The sequence below is a fragment of the Trichomonas vaginalis genome, chromosome VI (genome assembly GCF_026262505.1).
Source record: "Trichomonas vaginalis G3 chromosome VI, whole genome shotgun sequence".
Classification (NCBI taxonomy): Eukaryota; Parabasalia; order Trichomonadida; family Trichomonadidae; genus Trichomonas; species Trichomonas vaginalis.
In genome coordinates, this window is record NC_067208.1 from 10307300 (window position 1) to 10319382 (window position 12083).

General features: G+C 33.3%; 5 protein-coding genes across 5 annotated transcripts; 1 reads left to right on the forward strand and 4 right to left on the reverse strand.

Annotated features, from left to right (window-relative positions):
* Positions 1-124: 124 nt before the first annotated feature.
* Positions 125-4586, reverse strand: TVAGG3_0839090 (LP07818P1 family; the record flags this gene model as incomplete). Its single annotated transcript, XM_001327345.1, has 1 exon — positions 182-4585. One exon carries the CDS (start codon positions 4583-4585, stop codon positions 182-184), a length of 4404 nt encoding a protein of 1467 aa, XP_001327380.1.
* A 533-nt stretch (positions 4587-5119) lies between these two features.
* Positions 5120-5656, forward strand: TVAGG3_0839100 (uncharacterized protein; the record flags this gene model as incomplete). The annotated part of the gene is made up of 1 exon (XM_001327344.1): positions 5120-5656. The coding sequence occupies one exon, from the start codon at positions 5120-5122 to the stop codon at positions 5654-5656; it is 537 nt and encodes a 178-aa protein (XP_001327379.1).
* Positions 5657-5742: 86 nt separating this feature from the next.
* On the reverse strand, positions 5743-6969 carry TVAGG3_0839110 (armadillo (ARM) repeat-containing protein family; the record flags this gene model as incomplete). The annotated part of the gene is made up of 1 exon (XM_001327343.1): positions 5743-6969. The coding sequence occupies one exon, from the start codon at positions 6967-6969 to the stop codon at positions 5743-5745; it is 1227 nt and encodes a 408-aa protein (XP_001327378.1).
* Positions 6970-7413: 444 nt separating this feature from the next.
* Positions 7414-7841, reverse strand: TVAGG3_0839120 (uncharacterized protein; the record flags this gene model as incomplete). Its single annotated transcript, XM_001327342.1, has 1 exon — positions 7447-7836. One exon carries the CDS (start codon positions 7834-7836, stop codon positions 7447-7449), a length of 390 nt encoding a protein of 129 aa, XP_001327377.1.
* A 544-nt stretch (positions 7842-8385) lies between these two features.
* On the reverse strand, positions 8386-10824 carry TVAGG3_0839130 (intraflagellar transport protein 88-like protein family; the record flags this gene model as incomplete). The annotated part of the gene is made up of 1 exon (XM_001327341.1): positions 8653-10824. The coding sequence occupies one exon, from the start codon at positions 10822-10824 to the stop codon at positions 8653-8655; it is 2172 nt and encodes a 723-aa protein (XP_001327376.1).
* Positions 10825-12083: the final 1259 nt, after the last annotated feature.

Genomic DNA, 12083 nt, shown 5'->3' on the forward strand with positions numbered 1-12083 from the left:
CTAATCTAGATAGCAGTTATGCACAAAAAAAATATTCAATTGTTATCCTGCTTTGTAATGAATTAAGATATTCACAGCAACCGGATGTATAAATACGTCTATTTTTTGTAAATATTATTAGCAATTAATAATCTAATAAACAATAATTTATAAAACAGTAATAATAATAATAATAAAACAATTACATACTTGGTTTCTTCTTATCATCAACTTTTGCTATAGTTGTTCTACCGAAATTACCTCTACCTTTATACATCTGTCCATTAGGACCGTAAATAATTGATGTTTTCTGTCCTCCTCCACCCGCAATTACAGATTGTGTTGGATCTCCAAGACTTTCTGCGACTGCTTTATCAGTAATCATACCACTAATACCTGACTTTGGTCTTCCACAAAGCAAGCATCTGTAGCTTTGTGTTCCACCGCTTGTAGACTCATCCTTAGCCAGAATTCCATACAATTCTTCCATTGCTTTGCGTAATTCTTCTTTTGTAACTCTATCTGGTTGTGTTTGTTTGATTTGTTCAACTTGGTCGTGAGTTTCAGTAATAACAATTCTCATCTTTGTGTAAAATTTGCTGACATACTCCTTATCAACGAAATTGTCTGCTCTAGTCTCCAAATCATTCAATCTCGTTGTGTTTTGGTCGACTTGCAACTGCATTTGTGTCCTTACATCCATAATCAATTGTAAAACTTCTTTATCAATGTTACTTGGAACGTTTAACACTGTCATGTCTTGTACAGTTTGAGGAACAACACTTGTGAATGATACTTTCTTGTCATAATTAATTGTATTCGATGTATTTGTCTCATTAAATGTCATAGGAGGCAACAAACCTTCGCTTCTTTGACTTTGAACTTCCTTTTGTTGTTGTACATTTTGTTGTGGAGTTTGTTTCGGAGATTTAGGAGGATTCTGGAGCGAACTTTGTCTTGGAGAATTCGCTGGTGCTGTTGATGAACTTCTTCCTGAATCAACAGGTGAAATTATTGGTGGCTTTTCTGTTTTGTCTTGGTTCAATGATGGTAATTTCAATGAAGTTATTTTTAGAAGAGAAGGAGGTTCTTGGTATTCTATTGCTGGTTTCTTAGCTTTTACAGCTGGATTTACTGGAACTTGTTCATTAGTTTGTGGTCCTGTTTGTTCGTTGTTTGGCTGCAAGGAACGGATGAATAAAGACTGATTCTTTGAGATTCTTCCGCCTCCTGCCAAAGCTTTTGCAATAATTGTTTTCTGGCTTTTGCTGAGATCATTAACAGTCTTCTTCATATCAAATAATTCTTGTTTGAGGCTGAGCAATTCCTGGCTGAATTGTTTATTGTTCTGTTCGATTCTCTTCTTAACAGATCTCATGTTGTCTTCATTTTGCAACTGCAGTTTTTCTGTGGATTGATTCAAAGCTTGGTCAAATGATGGCAAAGTAAATCTCTCGTCATTATCATGCACTTGTCTTGCGATATCAGTAATATGGTTTCTGATCTCAACAATTGCATTTCTAAGTGTTCTTATTTGATCTCTTTGATGAACAATGTCACTTTGCATATTCTCAATTTGACGTGTCATTTGTTTGTCACTTTTTACAGTGTCTTCTTCTTCATTTTCCATTTCTTCTTCTTCATTTATTGGTTGGTCGTAAACATCTTCTTCTTCATAGTAATCATTGTATTCTGAAGAAGCGTTTTCTGAATCGAAAATGATGGATTTCGATGTCTCTCCAGTATGAAGTGAAGAATGAGAAGATTTCGGATGTATTTCAGGAGTTATTGGTGTATTTGGTCTTTCTTCTTCTTCGCCGTTTTTAGATCTAAATGTTTCTTGTGATCTATGACTTGATCCACTCGCTGAGATTCTTTCTGAGCTTCTGTGGCTTGATCTATGGCTGGATAACCTGTGACTCGAGCTCTTGGCATCACCATTCTTAGCAGAACTCAATAAACTCTTCGAAGAATCTTTAATTGATTTGGCTGATTCTTTGACACTTTTTGCAGAATCTTTGACACTTTTTGCTGAATTTTGAACTGATTTCTTTGAGCTTCTTCTTGAAAGTTTTGTAGAAGATGGCTCTACTTTATCATCCTCTAATGGTGACTTCTTTATTGACTTTGCAGAAGACTTTGCACTTTGTTTAGATGAAGGCAAATTTCCTGCAGAAGATGGGAATTTTTCGTATTGAAATTCTTCTCCTGTTTCTTCTTCTTCTTCTTCAACTGGTTTGATTTCTTTAGTTTTCTCTTTGATCTTGAGTTCTGGTATTACTATAGGTGGCTCTCTTGCCTTTTCTACAACTTGAGGTGTTTCTTTTTCAACATGTTTTTGTTGTTTTTGTTTTTTAGGTTTCGGTTTTGAAGAAACAACTTTTTGGGGCTGTGTTTGTTGTATAATTGTAGAAAGAGGTAATGGAGCAACATACAAAGAAGAAAACTTAACAGGTGCGAGTATTGGCTTCTTCTGTTGCGTGACTTGATTAATAAAATCATTCATTTGATTTTGTGTCACTTTTTGTAAATTTAAGAAATTCTTTGAATTATTTTCAACATCACCTTTCAACAAATCCACTTCACTTTGGATAGAATCAGTTGCTGAATGGAGATCTGTTATATTCTGATCTTGTTTATTCGCCTGGTTGGAGATCTCCATTAATTTGATCTTTAATTGGTCAATTTCGTTCTTTGTTTTGTTGATTTGGCTCTGATGTGAATCCATCATGTTTAAAAGTGGTGTATCATTGTATTTATCTGTATTTATGATCTCTTTTGTTGCATGTGTAATGTGATCAATCTGATCGTATAAGTCTTTGATCAGTTCTTCGTTTTTCTTGTTTTGATTCTCGAGATTTTCGATTTCTTCACTTTTTTCGATGTTTTCATATGAAAAACTTAAATTTTCAACGACATCCAACCTCGTGAAAGCTTTTTCAACAACTTTTGGTTCTGGTAATGGCTTTGGTTCTTCTTCTTTAACAAGTTTTGGTGGTGGTTTCGCTGTTAATTCCAGTTTTGGAATTTCTTTGGGTTTAATTTCGACTTTTTCTTCAACTTTTGGCTGAACAACAACAGGAGCTCTGTCTTCCAATATTGTTGTGATCATTTGATTGGGAATTTGAGGTGTTTGAGAGTCATTATGTACGTATACGATTTGAGGAAGGTCGTAAATGGTTTGGGTGACCTTTTCAGCAAATTCTTTGGGTGGAATCATCTCAATGTCCAAACTTTCTGGAGCTTTAGGGGAATCTTTCATAACCTTATTTTCAGATTTTGGAGTTTTTGGAGTTTCAGGGGTTGGAGCTTCAACTTTTGGAGTTGGAGGTGGTGTTTTCTCTTTATAGATTATTGTTGGCTCTTTCGGAATTGTATTCTTAAAATCTTCAAAATTCTTCTCGAAATTTGAATTGTTTTGTTTAATATTTTGAATATCTGCTTTGAATTTCTTCAATTCATCAGCTAAAGTAGTCTCAATCTTCGCTATTTGCTGCGCATATTGAATTTTCATTTCTTTAATTTGTTTTTGCAATTCTTCGCTTGAAACTCCTTCTTTCGGTGCGGATATTTGTACTGGAGTTGCTTTGTTCATCTCTCTCATCATATTTTGAAGAGATTCGCTGTTTCCTTCTGATAATCTTGAGAAATCATCTTTTAACAACACAACATCTGTTTTTAATTTAGCTAATTCTGGAGTCATACCATCTACACTATCTTTCAACTGCTTAACTGTTGGTGTTGTTTGAGAATTTTGTTCTTCGAGATTTCCTGTTTTTTCTAGAAGTTTTTTGACTTGAACCTTTAAATCATTGATAGCAAATTCATATGCTCTGTTCACTGATGAATGATCTTTCTTTGGCTTTGGAGTTCCTGTATCTGCTTGAGATGATGGAGTTAAAGGTGTAGAAGGAGGCTTAGATATGGTTTCTGGTGGTACCACTTCAACAGGAGGCTTCTGTTCGATTGTAATTGGAGGAGGTCTTTCAGATTCAAGACGAACTGAAGAAGGTCTGGCTTCTTCTTGTTTTGGAGGCTCTTCTTTCGTTCTTTCCTCCTCTGCTTTTTCGTTTTCGTCTTCTTCGTAATCTTCTTCTTCGACTTGAGGTGGATTTTGAAGAGTTTCAAGTAAATTTTCGAATCTTTCCTTTAAAATTTCAAAATCAGAACGAAGAGTTTGGTCTGCAATAGGAACTTGACCTGATTCTACAACAACAGGTGTAGTTGCTGCTGGTGTAACAGGTTTTGATAATTCTGAAACGACAGTAGCCATATTTTCGTCGACTTTTGATCGTAAATCTTTGATTTGATATGTAAAGAATGCTCTAACTTCACGTATTTCCGTTCCAAAATCATTTGCTTGTTGTGATAACATTTGTTGTGTTTTTTCAATGCTATCTTGTAGAGGTTTGAGCTCTTGTGGTTTCAGAAATTGTGTTTGCATTGATTGCCATGTTTGAATATATTTATTATTTGAATCTGTCTGTTGAAAAAGCTCATTTAGAACTTCTCTCATTTGCTGATAATCTATTGACAGATTGAAAGCTTCTGGATCCTCCAAAATCTGCCTGATCTTGGATATATCAGGCGGATTTGAAGCATTCATATCAAAATTAATAAAAAAAACGAATGAAAAATTTGTAAAAATTGTCATCTGAGATAATGATCTCATTGACATCAGCATAATATGGTGATATGAAATTATTCGTTAAAATTGAAATTTACAAAATTCTTGTCGGAATGAAATACGAATTCTTTGATTTTAAATGCTTTTACAATATCATTATTGTTTGTTGAGTATTCTCACAATAACAAGCTCAATATTCACATTTTGATCTATTGAAGTGAAAAATGATGTGTTATCATCATAGAAGCGGAAACGTGAATCATACTTATTTTGTATGCATAGTATATTACAATGATTATATGTCAAGGTTTCCACAAGAGACTTTCATGTCTAAACATTACTATTTCATACTCGAAGTTGCTAAATTCAAAAAGATGTCAGAAAGGAGTAAATGGGCAGTGATAATATTCAAAGTGTGTGCAAAAGTCATGGTTGGTTTTGTTGCATGTCTTTCATAATACTTATTCATGATAAAAAATTAGGATGACAAAAAAATTTTTTTTCAACTTTTATATGGATTCTTCAATAGAGTTGGCTGATCTTCTTGTTAATGAACTTGCAAAACAAATAAAACTGAAATACAAAGACGATGTCACATGTACAAATCTTGTTTACCTTAAATTACAGAACTTTGGAATGAAACCAGGATTTGCATTTGCCATTCAAATGGTTTCTACTTCATTAATCGAAAGTAATTTAGATAATGTAGTTGCATATGTTGGGCAAGTAATGGGAAATGAAATTTTAGGAGCTCCGGCAGAATTTAGTAATGATGGAGATAAATTTATTAAATTCCAATACAACAAAGAATTACCAAGTATGTTTAGGAGATTAGGACCGATTACAAAGCAAGGAATGCCACCAGAACAAGAATTTTGGCTCCAAGTTTATGGACATTTTATTCTTGGCATATATCAAGGAGCTCTTCTTCATTTCGGATATCGTACGGTTGGTAAATTTGATTTTGGAGATGATTCTATTCAATTCTCAATCAAACCAGAAAAATTAGTTGGTACTTGGTCTTCCCCGCCATCTGTTCTATTAAAATAATCATATACGTATATGTTTTGTTTTACTGTTATCTAAAAAAAAATTAAATTAATTTTTTTATATTTTTTTTAAAGAAACTCTAATATTTATTGATTAGCAATAAACTCTATGATATGTGATGCACATTCTGCCACGGATTGATTCTTATCTTCAGTATAACTTTCAATATCATCTAAATAATCTTCAAGAGAAGAGAAGAACCAATGGCCATCACCATTAGAAGCTATTCTAGTACATAATTGGTACAAACCTTTGATAAGTTGTCTGCCAATTAATTTATCAGACAAATAAGTTCCGAAAATATTTGGAAGGCTCTCATTAATGTCAGTTATATATGGAGCTGTGATATTTAATAATTTAAGAACTTGTCGTTTTGTTGAAAAATTGTAATTATCTAGGTTATCAACAACTGCTTTTGTAATCAAATCACTGTATGTCTCAGCCCATAATGAAGCGCACTTCTCTAAATACCTGCTTGCATATGTTGCTGAATCATTTGAATTCAAACAAAGGCAGCAAGCATTAACATCAGCTTCTGTGACTACTCCTAGTACCTCTAATGTTCTAAATGCTGATGACTGTATTGTTTTGTCATCTGATGATAAAAGTTGTAAGATTTTTGAATGAATTTCATCAATATTAATATTTACTGATTGGGCAAGGTTTTCATCGTAAGATAGCTTCTGTATTAATGATGTAAGCGCTGATAATGCGTTTGCAATTGTGATGTTGTTTTCAATTTCTAATTCTTGGTAAATTATTGGAATCAATGAACAAACTTCTGGTGTAATCTCATAAAAACGGAAAATTTGGGAAATTATTGGTGAAACATCGACTGCAAATTGATTTTCGGCTAAAATTTGAATTATATTTTGCGAAAGAAATGTTTCTCTGCACTCTTCAAAATCAAACAAAAACGAAATGATTGCTATCGTGTATTCAATCCATGGAGCGTTATTTTGTAAATAATTTAGTAAAGCATCGCAAAAATGAGGTGTTTTTTCAAGTGCGCGTGTAGGACAATCTGGTAGCTTAATTGATAATGCTATATCTTCAATTGCATAACCACGAATATCATCTGTATCTCCATCTCTTGCGAGGCCTACTATAAATACGAAAATATCAGGGAATTTTGTAATTAGCTCGCCAGCATATGGTTTTTGAAGTGCATTTCTAATGTAAATCAACGCATGTAATTGTAAATTGTTGTCCATTGCTTGTAATTCTGTCATAACAAATTCTACATCTTCTTCTTTGAGTTCTTCACTCACTTTGACATTGTTTGAAATGCTGCTGATCTGTATAGGTTTCATTTTTCTTTGTAAAATTTCCTAAAATCTCAGAGGTATTCAAAATTTTGGCCAAAGACAATAATATATTTTATATAAGATATTAACATATATGCAGATGGCATTCTATTTCATAATACTAACACAAGAAAATAAGTAGAAAAAAGATTATTTTTCCGCAAATTTTCATCATTCAAGCTCATAAGCGGATGAATAAAGCTTATTGGATAAAATTACGAAAGACGTCAATCACACATCATTTAATTAACCCGCTATTAATTTCAGATCCAATATATCTTACGCAAAGCACAAAAAAACTTCATGATATATTCATCTAATGATCAACTACTTACCATTAAGACATTAACCAATAAAATCTAAGAATAACATTCAATTCCAAGTAAGTTCATGATTTTTCAAGAAATATCTATTAGTAAAATGCGTGGATATACGTAAAATCGTAATATTTGAAGGAATAAAGATAGTTTACAATATGAAATTTTAGGCAGATTTGGAACGAACTGCAGTTTCAACAGTAGTGATTGCATCGCTCAAGAAATTAACATCTGCCTGAATTGTGTCAATACACTCGAGTTCTGTTATAACTGATTCAACGGAGTTAATGATCTGATCTAATTCTTCGTATGATTGTTCAGAAAGAGATTGTATTTTTGCTCTAGCTTCTTCTAATGCTGCAATAGCTTTTATTGCAACATCACCCATTCCATCTAAATTACCTCTAATTCCTTTTATTGTTTCATCAAACGATCTGATAATATCTTGAGAATAATTTTCTAATTTTTGAACAACATCAGAAAATTCTTGCTTCTCTTCATCACTTATTGTGGAGAGTTTAATACCACTAGATCCAACTTGAGGAACTTCTACCATAAAAATGGGTCTATTTTTGTGTTACCCCCTTAAATAAAATTTTATGAAATAAAACGTCATCAAAATATAGTGAGATTATCTCAAGATAATCCCAGTAATTGTTAAAAAATTGAAGGTCTCTTTGACTGTGAGTAATAGAGTCTATTAATTATGATTTCCTAATTGATTCGTATTTTGAAATTTTCAATTTTGGTCATTTCTTAAATTTGATTTTATAACTCAGCAATGTTCTTAAAATTGTTCATATTCGCAATATTGTAATTTTCGAAAAATCGCCAAAAATTAACATAAAAAAGATTTATCAGGAAAAAAATTACATATTTTTGAATCCTAAGAAGAAAAACGATTTTTTTTGAAGTTTTGGGAGAGTGATTCTGCATTATCTGATCATGGAACGTGCATTATCGCGTTCAGATAGCAAAATATACATTTTTAGAATGAAGAAATATGAAATCAAGGGAAAGATATTACTCACACTCAAAGAGACCTTCAATTATGAAATAAAGCAGACTAAAAATGAAAGAATATTTTCTCATTAGATATAATGGAGTGATGCCATATTTGGCTTCAGTGATCATGCCTAGCATGGAGTTGATTTTTTATTTAGTAACCTGAATGTTGGATATTTTTGGTGTCTGCAAAATATAAAGAATTACTATCATTGGTCATGGGAGTTGGGAATCACATAATACACAATCTTATCTCACTAATGACCATAAAAGTCCAATTTCAATTCATTTAATGGAGTACTTTCGCCAGAATGAACACAGTCTCGAAAAATTTTATCAATTTTAAATCTAATTAAACAATAAAAATTTAGTCTGGAAGGTCAATATCCACATCATCCCACATATTTCCATCACCTTCTCCTGCACGAGCATTCTGAACCATTCCCTTTGCAGAAGCGTCAACGTTCAGTGCTGGAGCGACAACATTTTCTTTGTTATTTCCAAAGTCCATAACGTTATCAGCTCTTCTTTGGTCATTGAATTGATTGAATCCTTGGTCTTGATATCCCATTTGATCTCCTTGCATTCCTTGCATCTGTTGTGCATCCATTTCTTCCTGCTGCATCAAAGCAATCCTCTCCATCAAATCCTTGCACATTCTCTGATATAAATCAGCCTTTTGTGTCAAACCCATTTCTGTAGTCAATTTGATCAAATGTTCCAAACATTGTTTGTTGTTTGGATCCAATTGCATGACTTTCTCGTATGCAGCGAGTGCTTCTTGTTTCTGGTCCATATTCCTGTGGCAAGAAGCAACCATCATCAAATAACGTGGCTGCTTTGGAGCTAACTCTGCAGCGCGTTCGAAGAACTTCAATGCTTGGTCGTACGATTGTTTCTTTCTGAAATAACTGCCAAGCCATTGAATGACGTCGATATCGCTTGGACAGAATTTGTAGGACTCTGTGTAGCAATGGAATGCTTGGGATTCATTCTGATCTCTATCCCAAATTGCTCCGATTCGACGCCAAATGGCAGGATCCTTTGGTTGGATGTTAATTAAACGATGCAACCATTCAATTGCATTTACGTTCATTCCAGCCTTTTCGTAGCAATCAGATATTTCGAATGCAACTTCAGGAGCCTTTGGGATAATTCTGTTAAGCTTCTCAAAGACTTGTAATGCTTCATCGTATTGTCCTGTCATCTTTGAAACAACACCGAGGTTGTAAAGAGCTTCAACGCAATCAGCTTCAACACCAATAGCTTCAAGATATTGGTCTCTGGCTTCTTCTTCATGATTTGATTGCATAAGACAGTTGCCTTTGTTAACAAGAGCTTGTGCATTGTATTTATCATGGTCAAGAGCCATTTGAGCGTATTTATCGGCGTTTTCGTAGTCTTGTTCGAGGTAATATAAGAATGAAAGGTTTGTTGCTGCGAGAGCCATGAGAGCTGGGTCTTTCTTCCTGATCTGGCGAAGCATCTCAATAGCTTTATCAGCATTATGATGGTTTAAGTGTGCAAGAGAATAGGCAATTTCAAATTCTCCTGTTGCTTCAGGGAATTTCGACTGTTTGAGCTTTTGCAATACGTAATCGTAAGCTTCTTGCCAATCTTTATCCGTCTTTGATGCAACTAAACGGCTTGCAAGCATGACTAATCTGACTTGTTCTCTTCTCTCGACGTGGAGTTGATTTCCAAGGATATCTGACTCACTGATGTCACCAATAGTTGTAATTGGCTTGACACCAAGCAATCCTTTGTAAGCATCTCTAACTTCGTCGGTAGATGAAAGTAATGCGTGGCATAAAACAAGATTGTAGCCAGTCTTGATGGATGGATCAAGTCTCATTGCAGTTTCAAAGGCAGAAAGAGCTTGTGTGTACTGTCCAAGGCAAATTTGAGCAACGCCACAAGCATGATTGAATCTGGCTTTGTATCTGCTATGTTCTGGCTTCAAATAGTTAATGCCCATGTTGTAGTTTTTAACGGCATCTTCGTATTTTCCGAGAATCATGTTGATATTACCGATTTCTAAATATGGCATGAACATGTTAGGATATTCATGATCTTTAAGTAATCTTTTGTATCTGCGGATTGCTTCATCGTAATTGGAGTTGGCTTTATAAGCATCAGCAAGTTGCATAAGAACTGTATATTTGTAAGTCTTGAATTCTTGCTCATCGAAGTTCTTTGATGTGATAAAATCTTGAAGACTCTTGAGTTGTGCATCAGCTTCCTTAGCTTTTGTAAGAGATAAAGAACTATCCGGAGGATCAGCCTTTAAAGCCTGCGATGAAGCTATGATAGCATCCATTATATCCTTTTTGAATTTCTTCACCTTATTTTCTGGTGAATCACTTGTATCATTAATGAATTGTGAGAATGAATCTCTTACATGATCAAGTGGAGAGATAACCTTCTTACCTCCAGAAGTACCTAAGCCGCCCGAGCTGAATCCAGTGCCTTTGTGACTCGAAATTGGGCGAGAGGATGTCGGTGGACGTGCACGTGACGAAGTAAGCCTAGAAGTCATTGAATTCGTTATAAATTTCAAACGATCATATTTTGTTTAGATGTAAACTCTGTCTATTTTATACTCCATTTCCGGTAGTTTTATATTCCATATGACATATAGTACATTTTTATTGCATATTTGCATTATTTAATCTATAAAACACCATTTTATTTGAGATAATTATATTTCTGGCGCTTATTGAAATTTAATAAAATTAAAATTAATGATATTACAATGTAATAAGCCCTACTCACGACAGACATGCATACTCTGATTTGGTTTTCTTACTGTTCATTTCTTGCTAGCATGTTTCATTTTAAGATTTTTATTAAGTTAAATGAGCAGCATTGAGGAACAAATTTCTTTAAATTTATGGACTTTTGAGCTCGTATTTATACCCCGTGCTTCAATTATAGTTGATGACATAATCCTCGGTAGGAACTCTGAAAAAGCTAAAATTTACTAAATTTATGAATTCTTTGTTGAATAAGATATATTTATTTAATTAAATTTGTTTTATTTTCAGTATTTTGTTTGATGACCACAAAACTTTAGCTGATGAAGTTGCATATAAACAGATTCAGTTAATTTCAAGCCTTGATACATTAAGTAATAGTTTGAATAGTATGAATCTACAAAATGACTCCTTTACTTCGAATTTTTCATCGACCTTTTTCAATCTTCATTATATTTTATCAAATGCGTCACCATCTACAAATTCTGACATAAATTCGCTTAATTCATTACACAAAGTATCTCAATCCGATATATCTTTGGCAAATTTTATTCTCAAAACCGTAAATGATCAATACGATCAACTAGAAATAACATATCCAGCATTTTCATCATTCATTAATAGTGCTTTAAACAAAATTATTCTTGCAAACTATATAATTTGTGAAATTTCAAAAACTAATCCATTACCTACTCATCAAATTCAAGAAAGCTATTCTGATTTAATATCTAAAATATCAACAACAAACAAAATCGTACTAAACTCAGAACAAGACTTAGCAACAAATTATTCGTTATTTGATATCAAAATTTTATTACCAGATGTGACAAAAACATTACTTGATAACATCTCAAAAATCACAAATAAAGATTCTGCTGATTCCATAGCCTTTATTACCCAAAAAATTACAAATTTTAGAGATTCTTTCATTTTGTCAACTTCAAATAGTTTTTCATTTCTTCCAGAGCTAACATTATCTAGTATTATCGATTTCCGACAGTTTACTTCTGATTTATGTTATTTTTCAGGAATTATTGATGAA